Source organism: Terrapene carolina, unplaced genomic scaffold, assembly GCF_002925995.2.
Source record: "Terrapene carolina triunguis isolate 2854851 unplaced genomic scaffold, T_m_triunguis-2.0 Scaffold130, whole genome shotgun sequence".
Classification (NCBI taxonomy): Eukaryota; Metazoa; Chordata; order Testudines; family Emydidae; genus Terrapene; species Terrapene triunguis.
This window is the reverse complement of record NW_020664481.1, coordinates 30,632,387-30,656,754: the sequence shown is the minus strand read 5'-3', so window position 1 is coordinate 30,656,754 and position 24,368 is coordinate 30,632,387. Positions and strand designations below refer to the sequence as shown.

The following is a 24,368-nucleotide window of genomic DNA, read 5'->3' as shown; positions in this document are numbered from 1 at the left end:
AAATTTTATCCAAGTCAGAGTTTATTTGAAATTCAGCTCATGATACTGTGAAATCACCAGAACTCTCTGGAAAATGTTGCCTTTAATTAGCACATTAGTATGTACAGTACACACTGACCACAAACACTATCAATACTGAACTCATCAGGCATCTTGCACTGAAATAAGCAGGATCTATAATTATATAAAGATAGATCCATATTATTATTCTATAGAGTAAACTTCTGAAAATATTAAAAAAAACGTTTAAAAAAAAATCAATGCAAATTTCAACTCTGCATGAACTCAGATTGTGGTTACTGGGCACAAAACATGGAGGTAAATTGAGCAAATAATTAAATCTATATTAAGTACTTGTATGTCCCCGTTTACCATAGTATCTGAACGCCTCATAATTTTCAATCTATTTCTCCTCATAACAGACATGTGAGATAGGGAAGTGCTATTATCCCCACTTTACATTATAATCATTAGAATAGATCTAATATTTATACACCGGTATGGAAGGATTCAATTTTTATTGGTAAATGTTAGTAAACATCAATTTCACGACACCCAAACTGACAAAAAAATACTTCCATTGATGATAATCAAAATTTACAGGTAGGCAAAGTAAGAAAAATGCTGCTTGAGAACTTAGAGTTTGATTTAAGGATATTTACTGTGTATATTTTGATATGTGATGCTGACAATTAGTGTTTTAATGGTTAAAATGCTTTAACTTTTTGAATCTCAACATCTACTCATTAAATAATTATTGTCCAGCCTCCCTCAGTGTCTGACCTTCCCCATAATTTCCCACAACTATGAACATTTAAATCGATAAAAACAATTGAAAACATTGATATTATCCATTTAAATTATTAAAGAAAAAGGAAAAAGAAAAAATCTAATTTGCCAGGCCTACTTAGATAGCACTTTACATCCTTAAATCTCAGAGAATTCTAGAGGTGAGAGAATATTATTCTTCCCATTTTATGGACAGGGAAACCAAGGCACAGAGCAAGTAAATGATTTGCCCAAGCAAGCCAATATCAAAGCCTGACTTTCCGTCCAATGCCTTAACATCTGACCCAGGTTGTCTCCATAAACTTTGTACTGGTACAAGGAAAAGAAGGTATACTTACTGTTGGACCTCAGCCTTGGTAGTATGCTAGGAAAAATAGATTGCACAGTTCATACCTAAATTCACCAGTGAGAAGACAAGTGGAAGCAGACCCTGTGCTTCCCTGAGAAACTACTGATAGACTTTACCTTCTGCGTTCATATTGGACTAGAAAGTCTTAAGACTTCCAAGTCCTTATGATCCTACTGGAGTGTATTAAATGTTTATGTTCAACCATTTGAATAGGAAGGTTTGTTAAATTTCAGCAAGGTTAATCCTTCCTGGTATTAATTTTTAGTGTTTTCCCCTATATATTTTTCTGTGTTGTTTCAGTCATTTTTGAGGATACAGATGGACAATGCTAATAGAAAAGATATTTGGCTATAATAAATCTTTGTTTTAGCTTTGTACAAAGGCTCATTGGAACAAGAAAATCTGGCCAGCACACCTAAGCAACAACAGTCTGTTGAACAGTTAGTGCAGGGGTGATCCTGGCATTCCCATTCTTTGGGCGAGTAGAGATCAGGAATATTTTGGCATTTAATGTATGATTTCCAAGAGGATCAAACACAAACCATTTCTCTAGCTGTGAATAATGGAGCATTAATGCAGTTCTTAAAAAGGCAACAGATTTTGCCCACTAGCCCAGAAAATAAGTGCCAATTAAGAGTGAAAAAGAGACAAGCCCCCAAATGGAATTTGCTCCAACTTGGGGTTTCCTGCAGTCACACACACACACGCACACACCCCCCAAAATGGAAGAAACTAGAGCATAGGTTCATCTCCCGTTGACCACACTTCCTAGTGTCACACTAAATATCCAACTCAGTAGTATGCCAGTTGATCAAATGTATTCTTAGGGCTTGTCTATACACTAGTTGTACTGCTTTAACTGTACTAGTATAGTTAAAATGGTATCCCCCCACCCTCCCGTGGATGCATTTATATGGGTATAAAAGTACTTTATACTGGTAGAGCTATTTCCAGATCAGAAAGGAAATAAGATATACCACCATAACATGCCCTATACCAATAAAACTGCATTTGCACTAGGGTTGTACTGGTATAACTAAATCAGTATATCCTATAATCATGGATAATACTTAACCACCTGTGTGGTAAGCTGAGACAAGCCCAGAGCAGAGGCCATAGTGTGAGCTATGATTTGATATGACTTGAATACTAGTGTGGACAGGGTGGGGAACAGAGAGGGGTACTGAGTTTTCTTTAAATAAAAAGCCTTTCAAAAATTAAAATAAATAATGAAGCCCAGGAAGAAGAAAAGCTGATAAATGAGCAGCGGTTTGCTGAGACCCCAAAAATGCATAATGTGTCCTCTAAAACACTTTTTTAAAATGTAATTTTAAATTCAAATGCAGGACTCAGGTTGGTGATTTTATTATATTTTTATCTTATCCTGTAACTTTTGACTGTTGTAGGCAGACAAGTTCATTATTTCCTGCAAAATTTGTGTGGCATATATCACCATCCTCAACAAAGTAAATGAAGGGCTAACAGCAAGTCTGTCCCCCCCTTCCCCCTTCCCCCCCCCCCCCCCCCCCCCCCCGTATCACGTTGCTTTAACTACGTAGACACCAGCTAGCTTTTAATGACTGTCTGGAATGTATTGCTTTCCTTTCCTATTTCATATCAAACTATCCTTTTTCACTTCCCTCCCACCTGTTAGATGCCCCTCTTAATAAATTATTAAATGCATTTATTTAGATCACAGAAGCAAGACAAAGAAATTAGATTAAATTGATCCATGGCAATTTGCTCTCAAGTCATTTCTCCATGAAATCCCTCCCATGTTTTATTCATGCAGACATCACTATCTAACTCTTATTGCCATAGTTCAGTAACATTTTCATTTTGCTCAATTAACAGTTACAACTGCAAGTTACACTTGGGATGGGCGTGAGTGTCTGTATATAGACACCACAATAGTCTGCATCTCAGTGATGCCTCAAATTGTCTAAGTGATGGTGTCTCAGCCAGGCAGATGCTTTGAAGCATAACAGACGGTGATTCTAGTAAGATCTAGCAGGCTTTGGTCTAAGGGAAAAAGGTTTCAGAGGGCAGTCTAAGAGAAGATACAGTGAGCTATAATGAAGAAGCTACTGCTCTTGAGGGAAGAAGTGCTGAGGGAGAAGTGGTCCCCACTGAATAAGAAGAAGTTTCAGGCAGCTGTTAGTGCTAAAGGAGAGAACTAATAGTAGTCTCTACCATGACCACAGGGTCAGCTTGAAGGAAGATGTCGGCCATGACCAAATCCATTCAGACTCAGGTTCTTACTAAGGCTGCAATGTGTCCCTAAAGAAAGGTTAAGCTTTTCAAAACTTAAAAAGTGATATTTTCTTTTTTCTCCGGCATTTTCATTAAAGCAGAAAAGACCAGACAGTTGGATTTTTTTTTTGAGACTTTCCCGAAGAACAAATATCTCACTGAAGCAAATAAATGTTGACAAATCCAGCTGTGTTAACCTTCAAGGGTATAGTGTGTGACAGCAGACTTCTGATAATGTTTGGATAGCTACATTTCACAGTAAGGAGGTTGGTATAGCCAGCCTCAGAGCTCTGGTGTTCTAAAATTCAGGCATGGAGAGACATTCTAGCGAAATGCCCCCCCCCCTTTTTTTTTAAATACAGACTTTCTGTTGCACATCGAAGGCTTGGTTTGCAAAGATTGGCATCAAAATTAGGCTACCAAATCCTGCAGTTAGGCACTGAAGTCAGCAGAATATCCAAAGAAGTGTCTAACTGCAGACACTACCCAACCAATAACTCTAACAATCATATTTTACATACACAGATAAACAGTATCTTTCATTAGAGGATTTCTAAGTGCTTTGCAACTATTTAAGTCCAACTCATTCATAACCCCCTCTTTTTTAAGGTAACGATTCTAATTGTACAGAAGGGCAAAATGAGGCACAGGTAATTGAAGTGTTTTGCTCAGGGTCACATGAGGCTGGTCATCTCTGGCAAATTGCATTCCAGAAACTAACAGACTGTAAAACACTCCATGTGGATCAGGCCTGTTTAGTTTAACATCACATCAGCTAGTTATGGTTATTCCTAGGGGATAGTTAAACACAACCAGATAACATGATATTAAATAGACAGTCCTTGTCTACACTGAGTGCTAAGTTCTGTTTTGTACACTGCTAATTAGCATGTGTTCTAACATGTTGTAATTTCCCAGTATGGGTAAGACCACAAACAGCTGGTATTAGGAATCCTACTCTGACCACAAGACAGCACTTGACAATGGTCCACAATATGGAAAGTAGCCTCTTTTCCACTGTAGCCTTATTGACTACATATCAGTTATGAAATATGCTTGTTTTTAATGCTTGTCATTTTGTTTATCTTGGGTCTAATTCTGCTTCCCTAACTCACATCAGTTGTCCTGACATCCAAGAAGCTATTGTGAGAGTAAGACAGACAGGATCTGTGCCTTGTTTTAACATTGCTTTCTTGTGGGATCACATATGTTTTATCATCTCTGTCTTTGACCTATGATATAACAGTATCTTTTTATTGCTTGAAATTTAGAGCATTGGCCTGAGATTTTGTTTTTAATTTCTAGTGGCAATGGTGTAATGAAGCCGAGCTGGAATACAGTGGGTGACATTATTTCAGACAGCTAAGAATCCAGCTTGATACATTATTTTGATTTACAGTTTGGTCTCTAAGTACATTTATTTTTAAATCAATACATCTCTGCTAAATTAGCATTTTGGGAGGCTAAACACGTGATATTCCACAGGCATAATGTTTACAGGGACAAATTCTGCCCTCACCTCTGTATGTGTCCTTTAGCAGCAAAATCAGTGCAGTGGGGGGCAGGACATAGGAGGACCATGCAGCGGGAAGTCACACCCTGAAAGTGGTCTCTGATCTGCTACACGCAGGGAAGTTGGGAGGATAATGGGCTGGAGGATCTTTTGTTACAAAGCTCCCCTAGCCCATCCTCCCTCCCTAACGGGGGCTGTGAGTACTATGGAGGCTATGCCAGCCCTTAGGCTGTGGAAGAGGATCCCTTTCCCCATGGATCTCCCCAGACAAACTAATGGTTGGATTGGCAGAAGCATGCAATGACTTATTCACAGATGGCAGAGCCACAACTGAGTCATACAGGTCTACCCACAAGTGCTTTTGGAAGTGATAAGTCAGTGAGGAGGAGAGAGCTGTGAAAGAAAGGGTATGGCAGGGCCTGACAAAGTGAGTCCACGGGGTCATAGATACAGTCAGCTGCCCTCATCTTTCCTATCTGTCCAGGTATTTACAAGGTCCTAGTCACCTTAGTGTGGGAGTACCACTGCTTCCAGCGGAACCATCTCTGGATCATCATCCTTGTGGAAGGCACCTGCCCATTAAAGAGGAAAGCAAATACAAGCTGCTCCATTTATGTAAAGTAGGTGCAGCTTCTTGTTGCCAATGTGGTGCTCGCTCATTTGGGCAAAGTTTGGACATCCCTGTCGTATAAACATATCACGTAAACTCTTGAGATGTCACGGATGGTCATTTTGCTAGCCTTCTGCATTTGCATCCACATCAAATCACTTTGTTTCGTTTTGCCACTTTAGAAACTCGTGATAAAACAATATTGTAAGTTGACTTTGCCATTACAATGTGTTGGGCTGTTACAGGAAGGAGCCCAGGAGTTTTCCTCAACGAGGCAGATTCAGTGGGAAACAAAGGCTCTAAAATTGTTAAAGCACTTGATAGATAGAAGCCTTTCAGTAGCATTTGTTGGGAAAGTCTAGGATTCATAGGAGAACCAACACAAATGAAACTCCATCTGCTGCAGCTCAGCATGACAAATTAATACAACTTGTGATTTCAACCTAGACATCATCTTCAAATCAACTTAAATTTTGCAATATCCAGTTGGATTAGGGTGACCAGACAGCAGATGTGAAAAATCGGGACAGGGGGTAGGGGGTAATAGGAGCCTATATAAGAAAAAGATCCAAAAATCGGGACATCTGGTCACCCTAAGTTGGATGGTACAAGCTCCGTTTGCCTCTTTGAAGGCTCATGCTGTGTGGCTTAGGAGAAATCCTTAAGATGATAGGATTCATTTGAAAGGCCTTGAATTTGTCCTAGCTGAGGGCTCAGCCTTTTCAGTTCCTGGCTGTTTGAGCGGGGCAATAAATGGTATTGTCACTGAAAACATTCAGACAACATGAAAAATTGTTTCCCTTTTTCCACGGACATTTTTAATTTTTTAACAAAAACAAACAAAACCCAAACTATTTGGGTTTGGGGGTTTTCAGAAACCCCCAAATGTTCAGTTTCCGTTCCTCTTCTCTCCTTTTTCCTATTTCCATTTCCAGTGGCAAAAAAGGAAATTGGAGGGGATGGGAGGCGGCGCGAGAAACTCTAAAACCCTACAAGGAAAACTATTCGTTTAATGAAAATTTTCATTTTGTGAGGGAAAAAATGTTTTGATTAAATTTTTCCTATCAGTGCTTTCAGCAAACTTTCCTTTGCATTTGATTGTCATAGACTCAGAGCCTTGTTTTTACCAAGGTTGTAGCTGCAAGACTCACCCACAGAAAATGGCTTTTACAGATGTCATCGTTCTTCTATGAACACTATTTTCTTTTTGGAAATTTGAGCTTTTATCTCATGCTCTCTCTCTGCCCTATTTCCCCCAGCCCTGGTTTTCAGATTGTTGCCTTTTAACTCTGTGGTTTTCCCCCTGGTTTTACAGTTTCATTTGAAAAATCCCATGTTGTGCAGACTTACTTTTCCCTTTGTATTCCTTCCATCTGCTCATTATTTCATAGTTTGAGAGAAAGAGCTGTTTATTGGTTAAGCACACTGTAGAGTACCAAATCCAGCACAAATATTTACACCAATGGAAAGACCAAGACAATTCCTGCCAGCTTCCCCCCTCAAAAAAATCTTGAAGCCAGATATCCTAGTGTTATACTTTCAGGGCCTGTGCCACTAAAATCAGTGACTTCAAAAGGCTGGCTCATCAAGAAGCAAAATTTGGATGCATTTTTTTTTCTCCTGGGAGCTTCCATAAGATCAATCTCACCTATACTACCTTGGGGTATTCATATCACCTCTCTGCAAAGACCACAGCCAGTTCTTCTAGTCTTTTCTCCCTTCTATCTTCCTATTCCACTCTGCACTTCTCTACCTTCCTTCTTGGTTAACTTTCAAGGAATCACTTAAATAAACCAGTGAATCATGATAATGGAAACTTTTGGCCAGAGCCCCAGATAAAGAGTAGGCAGGTAAAAACCACCACTGACAATACTGTCCAAAGGATCAGCAGCATGGCACCTTCTCTGTTATGATTGATAGTTATTTTTACTTTGCTTATATACACATCAGATTCTCTCCCCATCCAATAAGTTTAGTGAATATTTTTGCTTTTTGTCATTTCCTTTCTTGCTGCTCTCTCTCTCTCTCTCTCATTTTCTTCTTCTAAAATAAAGGTGGTTGCGTGGGGTTTATTAAACAAACACACTCTCTTCTCCATAGCCTCTTTCCCCCAACAATTCCACTCCTGGAAAAAAAATCTGATGATTTAATTCCTGTGAATATATGGTTTGCTGTTTTATCTGTTTTTACAATGTTGACAATTTTGCCTGTATTGAATAAGTGTTTTCCTGTGTATTTAGAAAAGCAGACACAAAAGTACCTAGTGATTTATTAATTTTAAAGCTGGAATACAAGAGCCTATCACATTTAAAAAAAAAAAAACATACACACACAGATATAATGGTTTTCATTCTTAACTCACTCACATTGCTATTTGTTAAATTGTCTTAGTAACATACCTCTGAAATCTGCATAACACTGCTTTCAAAAATTACCAGAAAATACATTTTAAAATACTGTTATTTTTTAGAAAATACAATTCTGCTAGGACAGTAACATCCATGCCAGGATTTTTTTCCAAAGTTAGACATTTCCTGAGGTAGATGCACTACAAAACTGCTAAAAGGCGGAGTCTGAGGCAGTTTGCAAAAGGGAACCACAGCCCAACTGAGCCCAGTTTGGCTGGGAGAAAGGGTAAGCTTATACCAGTACTATGAGCATCTTACTGGCCAAAATCTGACAGGAATAGAAAGGAACTGTTAGATGTAACTCTGATATTTGAAAACGTTTCAGAGCTTTTTAAAAAACCTAAACCATAAAGATAAAATAGAGAAAGTAATGTATCACTAATAGGATTTTTTCCATTGTTCCATAGAATATTTTTCCTATGTCAGGGAATAATAAAATAATAGTTTTTATACTGAAATGTTATCATTTCCGCATTGCCACGCTGTTTAGTGCGGTCAACAAAATTGTAATGTCATTCTTCCTTGCACACAAGTAAATGGTAACTGTCCATATTTTAGTCCATGGATGCCCCCTTCTGGCAGAAAGCAAGTCTTTCTGGAAGCAGAAAGTGTGTGAGGAGGGGCACTGTAATGCACTCTCACTTGAATGATGTGCAGTGTGATAGTGTAATTCACAAAGGAGTTGTGGCTAAGTTGCTCCTTAGTTCCTAGAAATAAAAAGTAAATACTTATATATGCAGAGTTCTGAAAACAGGAAGAGACAGAATATATACTGCCTAGTATGTAACTATACCTTACATAATAAATGTCTATGTACATTCAGAAATGCTATTGCTAACTGTCTTCCAGGGGAGTTTTGTTTAATAGCAAGACCACCCCTGTTTCATTCTTATTGCCCACATTTAAATTTTGCATAGGATCTCTCTGTGTGTGGGAGATGGAGTGGACAGATGAAGTCTAAAAGGTATTTTATCCATCTTTTTTCCCTCTAAATCACTGCAACATTCTGTCTTTTCTCCCCAAAGCAGAAATGGCAGAAAAACCATCCTTTCCTGTGTACATCAAGAACTCCTGGGTGTAGTCCATAGGATTATTTTGCTAGCTATTATATTTTACTAATCCAGCCAGCAGTATCAGTTAATAGGGGGTGTGACAAAGTTTGTCCTCTATCTTGGTGGGTCCTGCGCTTATTGGCAGATTTTCTTGCCTCAGAGATTCACCATGTGGGTTGGGGAACAGCCCAGAGACCTTCCCCTCTAGAAGAGCCCACAGTCCAGGTCAATTGGGAGGTTTGGGGGGAACCCGGGCCCGCCTTCTACTCCGGGTTCCAGCCCAGGGCCCTGTGGACTGCAGCTGTCTATAGTGTCTCCTGTAACAGCTGCATGACAGCTACAACTCCCTGAGCTACTTCCCCATGGCCTCCTCCAAACACCTTCCTTAGTCTCACCACAGGACCTTCCTCCTGGTGTCTGATAACGCTTGTGCTCCTCGGTCCTCCAGCAGCACACCCTCTCAGCTCCTTGCGCCTCTTGCTCCCAGCTCCTCACACTCACACCACAAATGGAAGTGAGCTCTTTTTTAAAGCCCAGGTGCCCTGATTAGCCTGCCTTAATTGATTCTAGCAGCTTCTTCTTAATTGGCTCCAGGTGTCCTAATTAGCCTGCCTGCCTTAACTGGTTCTAGCAGGTTCCTGATTACTCTAGTGCACTAGACCCTGCTCTGGTCACTCAGGGAACAGAAAACTACTCATCCAGTGACCAGTATATTTGCCCTCTACCAGACTCCTGTACCCCACTGGTCTGGGTCTGTCACAGGGGGCACAGGGATTTCAAACAATTTCCACTTCTATCTCCCCCTTTGCAAACTGCCTTTCATAAATATTTTGTACATTAAGTCTTCTTTGGCAAATGTAGTGGCTGGCCTGAACCATCTTAAAACTGCAACCACTGTTCCAGCCCAGCACAGACACTGTAGGTGTGAGCGCATGTTACTCTTCTTCATATATTTTCTGTTCCTGGGCATGTGCCAGGCTCATCATTCACATACGCAACATTTCTGCATTCCAAAACGTGGCAATATAAACACAAGCTGGATATTTTAGGATGGGAGGCAGTGTGTGGCTGTCACAATATGTATCTATATTTTTAAATACTGGCAGCCCTTCAGGAATAACAGAGCCAAATCAGTTCTTCTCTCAGAAGTTTCCTGGTATCTTTGATCACTAAAAAGCATTTAACATCTTGCCAGTGTTTGGGCTTTTTTAATTGTTATGTGAAAACCCAACCAGATGCGCTTAGTCAATGGGAGTTTATCTGCAGGAGTAGGACTGCGGGATTGTACAAAGTGTTTCCCAGATTAGGATAGCTCAGAAATCCTCATCCTCCCATTCTCCATTTCTGTTTCTTCTGCTTGTAACACGGTTCTCTTTGTTGCTGGAACACTGATCTGCAGAGAAGTTTCTCACTTTGTCCATTATTTACCCTTGGTCAGGGATTCCATTTGTGTCCATACTTTGTCTCTCTTCATTTTTGTATCTTCCAATGTCCATTTTTCTCAGTCTTCTCTTCCCTTCTCTCCCGTTCTGCACCCGCTGAGTAATTCCATTACTGTTTAATGGTGACTGCACCACTTGTCATGGTTGCCCAGGTTTCCACAGGCTGCATGTCAAAAACTCTTTTAAAATATCCTCAAACTCCAAATGGAAATGGAGATCAAGACAGTTTACAAATACTGAGGGGGGAATCAGTCCCCAGACCATGCAAAATATCTTCAATTCCTTGAATTAAGATTTTTACACATATTTAGCACAAAGAAAGGGGCAAGTACTGGTCCTCCTCTAGCAGGTTGGAGGAAGGAGAGGGAATTTTTTGGGAAACAATTTGAAAAGTAATGGTGCACTGGGGAGGTTACTTTTCATTCTGCAGAGTGGAAACATTTTCCTCCATTTCCTGTTGGGTCACTGCACTTACGACTCATAAAACAAGAATCCATCTTAAGTAGTCAGTAATGAGCTCACTATTCGGTGCCGGGTTTCGGTTCTGCCAAATCCTAAAGAAAGAAAAAGCCACTGTTTTTCATCATTTGACCTCCTCTTCTTCAGCTATTCTTGAAAGAAGCTAGAGCCTAATCAAAGTGGCCATCCTCCCCCCCAGGGAAACCTTGCTATAAGCCTATTACTACACATTACAAGAGGAGCAGACCATTGGCAAGTGTTAACCTGGTACTGGTTTAGGATTTCCAAATAATGGTTCATTTTATGTATAGAAAAACTAGTTCTAAGGAAGGACTTTTGGCACTAAATGATCTCTGGCCTTGGATTAGAGTGATCCCTATAGAGGCAAGGAACCAGGATGTTCAAAAACATGCAGTCGTGCAATGAAATAAGTGCACCTGTGCGGCACAGGATTGCTAGAGAGAGTTGTCCAGTGCCCTTAAAAGGTCAGGCCCTCAGTCCAAGTGATCCAATCAGCTTTAAATAAAACATTCAGAGGGTAACAGTCTCCCAAAGGAGTGGATGGCAATAGGAGAATGGTCCAGAGATAACCATCCCTCAGCAAATTCCTTCTTCACAGCTCAAGTAGAAACAATGACCTGCCAATCAGTTTGCTTTGGGAGGACTGAAGACAGTGAGTGAAATCCTGGCCCTGTTAAACTCAATGGTAAAGCTTGCATAGACTTCAATAGGGGCAGGATTTCACCCAAACTCTCACCTGCTCAGCTACAACTAGACACCTTCCAGCATGAATGGCAAGTGATATTTTGCACAGTGGGTTGTGGTGGGTTGGGAGTGCAATTGGTAAACTTGCAAAATTCATGTAATGAATCAGCAATATCGTTAAATGGCCCAATAAAGGTGACACTACACCAGGACACTGCTTCAGCTACAAAGACAAGAATACAGTGAGGTAGCTGTGGAGTTGCATTAACACCAGAGCACAGTTTGGCCCACTCTAAGAGACAGCCACAGGGAAAGGAGAGGGCTACCTCTAGTGTGTACTCTTTTGCTGTGTGACAGAATACAGCTGGAATCGGTTCCTAGTTCTAACGGTGTGGTAGTTGTGTTGTAGAGGCACAGTTAATGTTTAAGATTATTTTCAATGGAGGAATGGAACAAAAAAGTTAACTGTGATTAAATGTATTAACTAGAAGCACTTTGCAAAGTAGCCACTTATGGGGAAGTCCATGAACCTATTAAATTAATTTTCAGATCAACTCCTCTTGCTTGAGACCCAGCCAGGCAGGAGTTGTGTTGCGGAAGTTTTTTCTGTCATAAGCCCTGAATTATGTAACTTGTCACAAAATTTGATATTTATTTCTGGTAATATTAGATGTACTACTAACAATAAAAAAATGAAGCGCTAACAATACTTCAATGCTGTAAGCTATTTTGTAACCTTTGAGGAGAGAATCTGAATGTTTTCAGTGAAAAGTTAAGCCAGGCTGAAACCTCACCTTTTCCTATTAAAAACAGTGATTTATTTGCTCTTGCAATTTCAGTTCGGCTCATGAGGGAAAGCAGGGCAGATGAACTTCCATCATACACATTCTCATTCCTAAATTGATGTGTCATAGTCACCTTCCTTACCAGTGCCTAATGCATTTTTAAATCACGTCTGGCATTGTTCCTTTTAAAAGTCAGTTTACTAGCAAAGTCATCAACAGAAAAGACACGTAGAGTAGGAAAAGTTACTTACTCTTTCCATAATTGTCTTGTACTGTACTACACTTAAGAATTGCCATTGAGCAAATAGAAAATGGATTGCTACAGTTGTTGCTGTCAAGCATGTTACTCTGACGGGTTAAAAGGAACAGAAACTGTCAAGAAATCTATAAAAAATGAAAGATTGTGACAGTTACATTTGCTCATAATTGGGAGCTGAAGCTTTTAAATTATGTAAAAGTGCATCTTTTAACAGTTTTAACATTAAGCAGCAGCTCTAAAGGCTAATTTCAATAAAGTTCAGTAACAGGGTATGAGTGTCTCAGTTCAGCTCCAATATCTTCACAATTGTGTTACATTTGACAAGAGTTAAAGCAACACACTAAGCTATGAACTATTCCTTTAGCAATGCACATCATACAATTCTTTTGAAATCCAAATAGAAAGTCATTGTAAATAGGGCTGGTGGTGCCACCTATTATTTAGGTTGTCTGACACTTCACACAATAAGACTCTCTTTTCAGTTGCTTATAACGTCGCCAGACTGGAGTGTTTGGACTGAAATATTGTGTGCTGGGTGTTGGACTTTTCTGAGCAAATGTCAGCCAGAATGGTTCAGCCATTTCCAAGAACATAACTAGGAAAACACATAATTTTGCCCATGTTAAAAACATTCAGATAACCCTTTCTTTGAACAGCTCTAGTGCCTCCATGCTTTACAGCAGGGATTTGAAATTTGGAAGGAGGATGACCTTTGCATCAGGGCTGTACGTTTTGTCATCCCCATGAAAATCTGCCCAAATTTGGCTGTTATAAGCCTCTGGAAAAAAATAAATCATAATTCACACATGCTACGCAGAGACTTGATTTTAACAGCTTAAATCTCTGAAGTCTCTCTCCTGGGTATGCTTAAGCCTTTCATATTTTCTAGGCTGACCAGCCTATACATGCACCATCCCCACAAAGCAACTGAGCATGCTCCAACCCATCACTGCTTGTGCGTTGACCAGACTTGACCCACCCCCACAAAGCAACTGAGCACATGCTCCCTCCAGCCCAAGGCTACAAGGGTGAAGTTGGACTTTCTCTTTAAAGGCTGCTTTGGGCTAGGGCGAGGCCTGGCCCTGGAACGGAGAGCAGTGAACCTGTCTCTTCTGAGCTCACAGTGACCTCCCTGTTATACGCCAAAGCTGCTATTTTTTCCACAGGACCTCTGCCTCCTGCAGCACATAAAATAGACCTGCCCTGGGGACGAATCAAGGTTGTGGAGTGAAGAAAACTGTTGGCTGCGTGACCCCTGCTTCTTTTGTTGCAGAAGTTGGAAGGTGTGTGGTGAATGAGACAGGGCTGCAGGAAGAGAAAGGACAGTCAGATGGCTAAGGAAGTTGAATGCTGCCCTGCAGAACTGGAATCTATCCCTAACTCTGCCACAGAATTTGTGTGTGATCTGGGCAAGTCAATTAAACTGAACTTTTCACAGGTAGCCACCAATTACACATTCCTTATTTTCTGGATGCCCAAGTTCATACCCCAAGGTCTGATTTCCAGAAGAGCTGAGCACTCATAGCTTCAACTGAAGTCAATGGGAGCTGTGCTTTGAACATATGACATGCTATATAATGCCAAGTACTCTGACAAAATCAAGTTTAGCAGGGACTTTTCATTTTAACTTCTCTGTGGCTCAGTTTCCCCATCTGTAAAATGGGGATAATACACACACACACACACACACACCCTTACCTCAGGGGGTTGAAAAGATAAATCAGTTAATATTTGTGAAGCACTCAGGTACTATAGTGATGAATGCTACAGAACAGCCCAGGAGGGAATTAATAATTTTGTCTTCAGAACAGAGTTTGAATAGTGTGCTGCAAATAAGGCCTGGGGTCACTCACTGACCAACAAGAGGAAAACAAAACATTGAATAGATGCTCATGTCTACCCTGTGGACTGAATGAGGCAGGGGTCCTGTTGAAAAATATAGTCTCTGATCATGTAATTAAAGACTTTATCATGATGCATACTCATGCAAGGGCTCCATTAAGGTTGCACAAGCAATATTAATTCTTGTATTTCTTAACTTTTAGTGCTTGACTTTGCAACTTTAATAATATTCTTTTAACATACAGTTTTTATATGATATATTACACACAGTGCTATAGCAATACAGATGGCAAGTTGATGTCCCCCTTTTATTAATTTCAGAAGCTGCTATTCAGTCTAAGATCTACCAGTGAAATAAGGAATTGTAATTACAGTGTATACAGAATATGAAAGCGAACATGTCTGAATAACTAGTTCTCACTGAAGTGATATTAAGAAACCCACAAGATATCAAAGCAGTTTAAATACTGTTAAGCCAACAATTTACACCATTTCATTCATGACAGACCTGAGAATGGAAATCCTTCTCCCCAGAAACACATCCCTTCAATATGTAGCAATGTTATAGTTCATTAATAGTAAGTAGTAAAATAAGTTGGAAAAATAAAGTACTAAGAGAAAAATATGCAATAAAATATTTACTTTTACAAACATCAGAAAGTTTACAGTACACAAATGAACACAAAAGAAAGCAAAAGGACTTTGTGTTCACCCCATTTAACTTAGTCTACAGGAAAAATCAAGGAAAATCAAGTCCCATACAACATAATTAAGTGTGTGTAACAAGTGGAAATATCTCTTGCTGGATATCCATGCAGTTTTCCCATCTTTAAAAGAACTCAAGTTTAATTATTACAAGCTTTTTTAACTATGTCAAAGTAAAAAGTATTTTGTATAACTGACCCATAAGCTGATGGACTACCACAAATAATTTCCATAAAAATGTTTGGGGAAGAATGATAGAATTAGTAAAATATTTTTTTAAAATGTATGCTAAAAACATTAAAATGCTTATTTACCAAAATTTCAACATGCATTAATAAATAAAAGTAAACATTCACCTTCTCATAACAAGTACTACAATTAAAATATTAAGCTTCATTTGTATTTTTCAGCATACATTTGTGAAAGTTTCATGGGTGCAGACTGACTTTACTGCCATGACAAGCTGAATGAAGGTAGCCAAGTTCCTGGCCTGCATGCTTTGCTTTTAAAATAACTTGCAAAGAAAAAAGGAAACTTACCCTTTTCTTCTTGAGCCACACAGTTGCCCTATATGTTTGTGTGCGCGTCTTGGAGGTTTTTCCCCCTAATGTAACAAAAGCATTGCAATTTTTGTTCTTAAAATAAGGCCCAGCTCTCCTTTCTGCACTACAAGGAACCAGCAAATGGGCACAAAGTCATTTCCCTCATCTTCTTCCAATTACATTTAAACAACCAGCTCAGATCTAAACTAACCTCTAACTGAAACAAGCTGTGCTAATTCATGGGTTATTCTGATCATAGACACGTATCATAAAATAGCCATTTTACCAAAGTATGCAGTTCCCCCTGTACAAATACAGCATTATGGCTCAAGGTGTTAGCTGCCATTACAAAACTGCTGAAGCTATGGAAATGTGTTAAAAGCTAGTTTGTGTTTCTTCCCCTCTACTAAAGTTATCTCACAGAGACTGCTGTTCTGCAGAGGGGAATGAGACTAGTACCTAAATGCTAATGTCTCTGAACCTTAAGGGTCCCCTTTGCAGTGCTGCCTCACTGCGCAGTAGAGCTGAGCTCCCCATCCCAGACTGGTGCACAGCCCAGTGGGCCCCCCGCCTACACAGGCCATCCCCGCACACAGCCCTTTTCCCCTGCCCCAAGCCTAGCTCTATCTCTGGCCAACCACTCTCATTAATGCCACTGAACTCCCCTATATCCCTTCTCAGCCACCCTGACCCACTTACAGAACACTCTTCCCTCCTCTTCTTCAGCCATAACCCACACCCGTGCCCTCATTCACCAAATGTCCCTTCTGACCAGTCTGCCTCTAGCCTTTCCTAGACTAAGAACACTGACCTGTAGTGACACTACATATAGAAAACGATGAAAAACAATGCTCTAAATATCACTTTAATCTATTCTGGGGCTGCAAACGCTAACATGCATTAATCCTAAATGTGTTATTGCACAGCCTCACTATGGGCAGAGTGAGGGTTGTTTGAGTGCCTAAATGGTATATTTTCTCAGCATAACAGATTGGAATTTAGGTTTAACCTTAACTCTGAACTTCCTGCATTTGTACCACTTGGCTTTGGCAATCATTCGAACATCTCTGTTATGTTTATACCCTTACTTTATTGATATTAACTCTCAACTTTAGCTCCCTCTTAAATTTTCTTGGTCTGGGAATTCAAATAGAATCCTTCAGAACTGGTCCAAGGTATTGCATTCTCTCCACTGCAGCCTTTGGATAATGCAGGCCACCCACTTCTAGCAAACATTCCTTAAACTGTTATGCTGAAAAGTAATTTTGTAAAAACTGGCATTGTGGGGTTCTATGCTTTGTCTCAGCTAATTCCAGCTCTGTTTTCTGAGTGAGTTTACAAGAAAAGATGTTTTAGCTGCTAGTCCTGCAAACTCAGCCGGGAATCTGAAAGACCAACTATTTAGTTTTGCTTACGTATCATAACCCATAATAAAAAAATTTCAGGCCTAAATCCTTCCTTCTCTTCGAGAGGATATGGGGGCAGAAGGAATTTAGTTAAAAATTCTGCGTGACAATCATCCAGCATTCTCACCCCTAGCTCTAGTGAATGAGCAGCTATACAGGAGTAAAATACTTTGTAAAGAATGGGGTTTAGTGAATTGGTAAATGATCAGCCATGGTCAGTTTCACTTATTAAACAATTAATTTAGCTCAATTGAGGGCTTATACCCAATTTCCCCTTTTCCAGATTAGGTATGTTAGGTACCACAGCACCAGCTGCCTGCTCCCAACAACAGAAGGCTGCTTGGATGTGTGTGTAAATAGCAACTGCTCCCAGCTCTCTTCAGCTGGGGGGCAAACACTATGGGTCTTTTTTATCCTCATTAAAATAAATGGACAGCTGAGGGAAGGAAATGATCTGCTTTGTCACACTCACCCTGCTGAGATTGTAGCAACTACAGGGTTTTCTCTAGACCCCTGGTAGCCCTTTGATCTGCTAGTGCAAGGGAACCCCAGACAGCCCGATTCAGAGTGAAGAGCTGGAAGAGAGGAGGGCGGGGTTCTGCTCTCTTTGTGTCAGCCCTTTAAACTGAAGTGTCCACAACAGCCCCTACTATCTTTCAAAGAGCTCAGAGGCAGCTTCTCTTTCCCATTTATTTTGGGGAAGGGGCCATGGTTCTTGCCTTTCTCTCCACAATGTCTTCAGGCTGATGTTGCTATTGAAAGCATTAGACTGATGTGGGTCTGGTGTCAGACACTGCTGTATTAAGCTATTTGCAAAAGGGAAAATGAATCAGATGACCCAGAGTAAGGTGAACCGATGTCCCAATATTAGGGGCTTTATCTTGTACAGGCAACTATTACCCATCACCCTGTCTCAATTTTTCTGATCTGGTCACCCTATCCCAGAGTGACCTATTTTTTTTAAAACTAAGAAAGGTTGGTCATTAAGTCACCAGTATCTTCCCTTTTCAAAAGGGGAGGTCAAGTGAATAAAGCAATTCATTCCCCCCCCGATTTAGTGTTAGTTGCCAGAACAGGATCAGTGCTGAACAGGAGACTTGGCTTCATCAACAAGACTTCTGTTTTACTCCAGTTCCTAAACATACAACACTGAGTTCAGAAACAGACAGATATCCATCGGAAAACTAGTGAAAAAACACAAGACCTACTGGCAGAAAAGCTAACCAGTGTAGTAAGAGGAGGCCCTGAGATATAAACCTTGGTATCAGAGGCCTGGTATGAGGCCTAAGGCCTGAACTAAAGTAATGGTCAAGACTTTGCTAACATAAAGCAAAGTTAAGCTGTGAGCCAGAGGCTGGCCTTGCTCACAGAAGCTGGCAGGAAAAGGGCTGATGTTGCATAAATATATATTCACCTAGCAAAGTTAAAGTACAGAACACACTATACTGGAACATTCCACAGATAACATGGAACAGGCCGACCCATGCCAATGACAGGGGCAAAAGGGTAAAATAATGGATAGAGTTGTTTTGATCGAACCAACATGTACAAGGTGAGAGGCGGCACCTTACTACATAGAGGGGTTGTACCTTGCCACGTAGAGGGGTTGCACCTCAATATGTCAGGAGTGATGTGTAACTTGTTTGTACCTGTGTATAAGAATGTATCCCTGGGGTGGTGTCTTTGTCCGGCCGAGGGGGCAGTGGAAAGTCCCGCCAGTGACTGAGCCGGGTCTCACCTGACTTTTTTTTATTATTTTAAATATGATTGAATATTATAGTCACTAGATCAGGGGCAGGCAAACTTTTTGGCCTGAGGGCCGCATTGGGTTTCTGAAATTGTATGGAGGGCTGGTTAGGGAAGGCTGTGCCTCCCCAAACTGCCAGGCATGGCCCCGCCCCCGCCCCCATCCGACCCTCCTGCTTCTCGCCCCGAGACTCCTGCCTCATCCAACCCCCCCGTTCTGTCCCCTGACGGACCCCCGGCCACCCCATCCACCCCCCTCCTTCCTGACAGCCCCCTCAGGCCCCCTGCCCCATCCAACCACCCCTTCTCACTATTTTCCTAGTGTTTGTGTTGGGGACTGTACTTTGTAGCACCTCTGCTGAACTGAGACTTATAGATGGGTCCTTAGCTAAAAGTTAAATAAACGCATTTGTTGAAACAAGTGAATTTTGACACAGCTGGCCAACTAAATTCTTTCTACTAGGAGAAGAAAATTGCACTGGAAGTTAGTTTTGTAAGCTTCTAATTGATCAAATGCTCTACTAAAGAATCTACAGTGAAAGTACTCAAGAGTGGCTATAAATATGACAGTGAAACACCAACAAAAATAGATTCCACGTTAGTCAGTGCTGCTTTAGCTGGATGTGTTAAGACTTGAAAATCCTGCATCCATAAAATGATTAAGAAAAATTATAACATATACAACTGACAAAATTATATGAAAGTAAGAACTCTCCAGGTTAATTCCTATTCTTAGGAAGGTACACCAACTTACAAAAAGTCATGTTTTTGTCTGAAAAAGCATTTTACCTATTGTTATCACAAGTGATACCTTGATTAGTATAACTGAAATGTTAAAGATGTTTTTTCAGTTCTTTTAACTTGTGTTTGTCTGAAGTTTAGTTACTGAGCTAGCTGATTCTTTTAGCTGTATTGCCATTTTCCCTTTTTGTTTGTGTGGGTCATTCATAAAGGTGAGAGGAAAGGGAAACCCACAATAAAAAAATAATATTTAAGGGGCTAGTATTGTAATTTTGAACTTTGACACTATAAGTGGGTACTGGGTGCTAAACTATTTTTGGCAAGTTAGTTATTTTTTGTGATAACTAAAAAATTACATGTTAGTTGGAACTATACTTCATGTTTCAATGGAATGACTGTACACAATACTTTTTTAAACATTTTACAAAATGTAACTGTATAGCTTTAAATTAACAAGTTAAATCTGGTACATTACTGGTGTGGAACTACATGGAAATTAAGGTAGTTCTCAACATTAATTTACTTAATTGCATCTGGGAGAGTACAATTAGTACAGCATTTTCCTTAATCCTTTCATATCCTGCCATTAAACTTCAAGTTACAATAGAAATGGAAAGATTAACATTCCAACACATTGAAGACATAAGCTATCATGGCATAATATAGTAATAAACACAAGATCTCATTTTAAAATATTTAAAAAATATTAGAAGTCCTAAGCAAGTGACAAACTGAATAAGGGTTGAGATATGGTCAACGTGTCTTTATCTTTACTCAAGGAAGATGCAAGGAAAGTAGAGGCAACACTTTTGTATTATATAAAAAACACAAAATCCCAACCCATAGATTTTTCACATTTAGAAAGAAAGAACAAGAAAGAAAAAGAAATTCTATCCATCCCTGCCCAGAACAAGCCCTGAAATGAAGTCTGACTGGGTCTGCTTATCTTTCTAAAATAATCATATGGAAGAGTCAGGTAAAACTTAACCACAAAAGAATCAGTGATGAGTTGTGTAAAACAAATAGTTTATTTTGTGACCATACCTATTTAAACAATTCCTAATTTATAAGACCATGAATCTACAACACTGACCTTCCACAAATACCAATTTTGTTTGAACAGAAGAGCACCCTGAAATTTTAAAAAGTTCCCATCGGAATGTGTATTACAGAAAATGAGATACATTGAAGTTTGTCTGGGTGTACGGACACTAGCAATACAAGTTTATCATGCTCTCTGCTGGCTTGGAAGAGGGATGCCACCATTAGGTTTAATGTATTCCATTATTAGTCATGGTGTCTGTGATGTCGTCTCAGTTAAGCAAAGGCTTTGGTTTAGCTGCCCGTTGGTGTTGCACAGGTTTAACATGAACAGCTATGACAAAGATAAAAATAAATAGTGAGGCTGTTTTACATATAAATGCCCTGCCCCTTCCCTCCCCCATAACTAGCTAGAGGTACCACAATCACTGAGGACTCCTCACCCTCTTGCACTGGCAAAAGGTTAACAGCTACCTCCACTTTAGAGAGTTCTGTAATGCCCATCTCTGCAGCTACTGTAAAGAACTTGATTCTTCTATAACTTTCCTGCTACTGCCTTCAGATTTAAATCTGCCTTCCGATTTAAGAGCAATTGCTCACAGCCCTGGAGTCGTCTCAGATTCCATGCCACTGAAAGCCCAAATAGCAGCCAAAGACGACTTCTTCCACAGAAGAGATTGCACCCCCAACTTTTTGACCATAGGTATGACCACAGTGATCAATCAAAACAAAAATGCTTCATTATTGCAGTTCCTATCTAGGAACAAAACCACCCCTCAATGAAAAGGCTCCAACATATGCTTGAATAATAAGAATATAGCAGTAGGGATATACTGCTGACCACATGACCAGGATGGTGATAGTGACTGAAATGCTCAGGGAGATTAGAGAGGCTATAAAAATAAAAAACTCAATAATAATGGGGGATTTCAACTATCCTCGTATTGACTGGGTACATGTCACCTCAGGATGAGATGCAGAGAAAGTTTGACACCTTAAATGACTGCTTCTTGAAGCAGCTAGTCCTGGAACCCACAAGAGAAGAGGCAATTCTTGATTTAGTCCTAAGTGGAGCACAGAACCTAGTAAAAGAGTTGAATATAGCTGAACCACTTGGTATTAGTGACCATAACATAAAAAAAATTAATATCCCTGTAGTCGGGAAAACACCACAGCAGCCCAACACAGTAGCATTTATTTAAATATTTTTGGATGTTTTCTAAGTTTTCAAATATACTGATTTCAGTTACAACACAGAATACAAAGTGTACAGTGCTCACTTTATATTTATTTTTGATTACAAATATTTGCATTGTAAAAAACAAAAGAAACAGTATTTTTCAATTCACCTAATAAAAGTATTGTAGTGCAATCTCTATCATGAAAGTTGAACTTAGAAATGTAGAATTATGTACAAAAAAAAAAACTGCATTCAAAACTAAAACAAATAATGTAAAACTTTAGAGCCTACAAGTCCACTCATCCTTACTTCAGCCAATCGCTCAGACAAACAAGTTTGGTTACAATTTGCAGGAGATAATGCTACCCGCTTCTTGTTTACAATGTCACCTGAAAGTGAGAACAGGCCTTCATGTGGCACTGTTGTTGCCAGCGTCGCAAGATATTTACGTGCCAGATGTGCTAAAGAGTCATATGTCCATTCATGCTTCAACCACCATTCCAGAGAACATGCGTCCATGCTGATGACGGATTCTGCTCGATAACGATCCAAAGCAGAGCGGACCGACGCATGTTCATTTTCATCATCTGAGTCAAAAATCAGCCTTCTGCTGTTGGCATCTCTTTTTTGGTTATTCGGGTTCTGTAGTTTCCGCATCTGAGTGTTTCTCTTTTAAGACTTCTGAAAGCATGCTCCACACCTCGTCCCTCTCAGATTTTGGAAGGCACTTCAGATTCTTAAACCTTGGGTCGAGTGCTGTAGCTATTTTTAAAAATCTCACATTGGTACCTTCTTTGTGTTTTGTCAAATCTGATGTAAAAGTGTTCTTAAAACGAACATGTGCTGGGTCATCATCCGAGACTGCTATAACATGAAATATATGGCAGAAACTGGGTAAAATAATTCTCCCCAAAAGAGTTCAGTCACAAATTTAATTAACACTTTTTTTTTTAAACAAGCATCTTCAGCATGTCCTCTGGAATGGTGGCTGAAGCATGAAGGAGCGTACAAATGTTTATTATATCTGGCACGTAAATACCTCTCAACACTGGCTACAAAAGTGCCATGCAAACGCCTGTTCTCACTTTCAGGTGACACTGTAAATAAGAAGCAGGCAGCATTATCTCCAGTAAATGTAACCAAACTTGTTTGTCTTAGTGATTGGCTGAACAAGAAGTAGGACTGAGTAGACTTGTAGGCTCTAAAGTTTTACATGGTTTTGTTATTGGAGTGCAGTTATGTAACAACAAATCTACATTTGTAAGTTACACTTTCACAATAAAGAGACTGCACTACAGTACTTGTATGAGGTGAATTGAAAAATACTGTTTCTTTTATCATTTTTACAGTGCAAATATTTGTAATCAATAATATAAAGTGAGCACTGTACACTTTGTATTCTGTGTTGTAATAGAAATCAATATATACCTCTACCCTGATATAACGCTGTCCTCGGGAGCCAAAAAATCTTACCGTGTTATAGGTGAAACCGCGTTATATTGGAGTGCACAGCCCCGCCCCCCGGGAGCACTGCTTTACCACGTTATATCCGATCACGTTATATCGGGGTAGAGGTGTATTTGAAAATGTAGAAAAACATGCGAAAATATTTAATAAATTTCAATTGGTATTCTATTATTTAACAGTGCAATTACTCGCAATTAATTTTTTTAATCACAATTAATTTTTTTGAGTTAATCACGTGAATTAACTGCGATTAATCAACAGCCCTAATGTATAGTTAGGATTGTTTTCCAATGTGGATTACTTTGCATTTATCAACACTGAATTTCATCTACCATTTTGTTGCCCAGTCACTCTGTTTTGTGAGATCCCTTTTTAACTCTGTGCAGTCTGCTTTGGACTTAACTATTTTGAGTAGTTTTCTATCATCTGCAAATTTTGCCACCTCACTGTTCACTCCCTTTTCCAGATTATTTATGAATATGTTGAACAATACTGGTCCCAGTACAGACCCCGAGGGAAACCGCTATTTACCTCTCTCCATTCTGAGAGCTGACCATTTATTCCTACCCTTTGTTTCCTATCTTTTAGCCAGTTATGAATCCATGAGAGGACCTTCCCTCTTATCCCAGGACAGCTTACTTTGTTTAAGAGCCTTTGGGAGGGACCTTGTCCACACGCTTGTTGACACCCCTCAAAGAATTCTAGTATATTGCTGAGGCATGATTTCCCTTTACAAAAACGATGTTACCTCTGCCCAACGAATGGTGTTCATCTATGTATCTAATAATTCTGTTCTTTACTATAGTTTCAACCGATTTGCTCAGTACTGAAGTTAGGCTTACCGGCCTGTAATTGCCAGGATTGCCTCTGGAGACTTTTTTTAAAAATTGGCATCACATTAGCTATCCTCCAGTCATCTAGTACAGAAGCTGATTTAAATGATAGGCTACATACCATAGTTAAAAGTGAAATTGCAGAACTACCGAGTTCTTTCAGAACTCTTGGGTGAACAAACAATAAGTCACTACGACCAGATGGTAATTTATCAATTTGTTCCAAAACCTCCTCTGATGA

General features: G+C 39.8%; 1 protein-coding gene across 6 annotated transcripts in view; it reads right to left on the bottom strand.

Annotated features, from left to right (window-relative positions):
* Window positions 1–19,479: 19,479 nt before the first annotated feature.
* The window catches only part of LOC112113047 (nuclear receptor coactivator 5-like), a 33,002-nt gene continuing 28,113 nt past the window's right edge, over window positions 19,480–24,368 (bottom strand). For all 6 annotated transcript variants that reach the window (XM_024209206.2, XM_024209211.2, XM_024209210.2 and 3 more), the window contains one exon: window positions 19,480–20,981. In XM_024209206.2, the coding sequence (XP_024064974.1) occupies window positions 20,920–20,981 (62 nt within the window). In that variant the 3' untranslated portion in view covers window positions 19,480–20,919. The remainder of the gene's footprint in view (window positions 20,982–24,368) is intronic.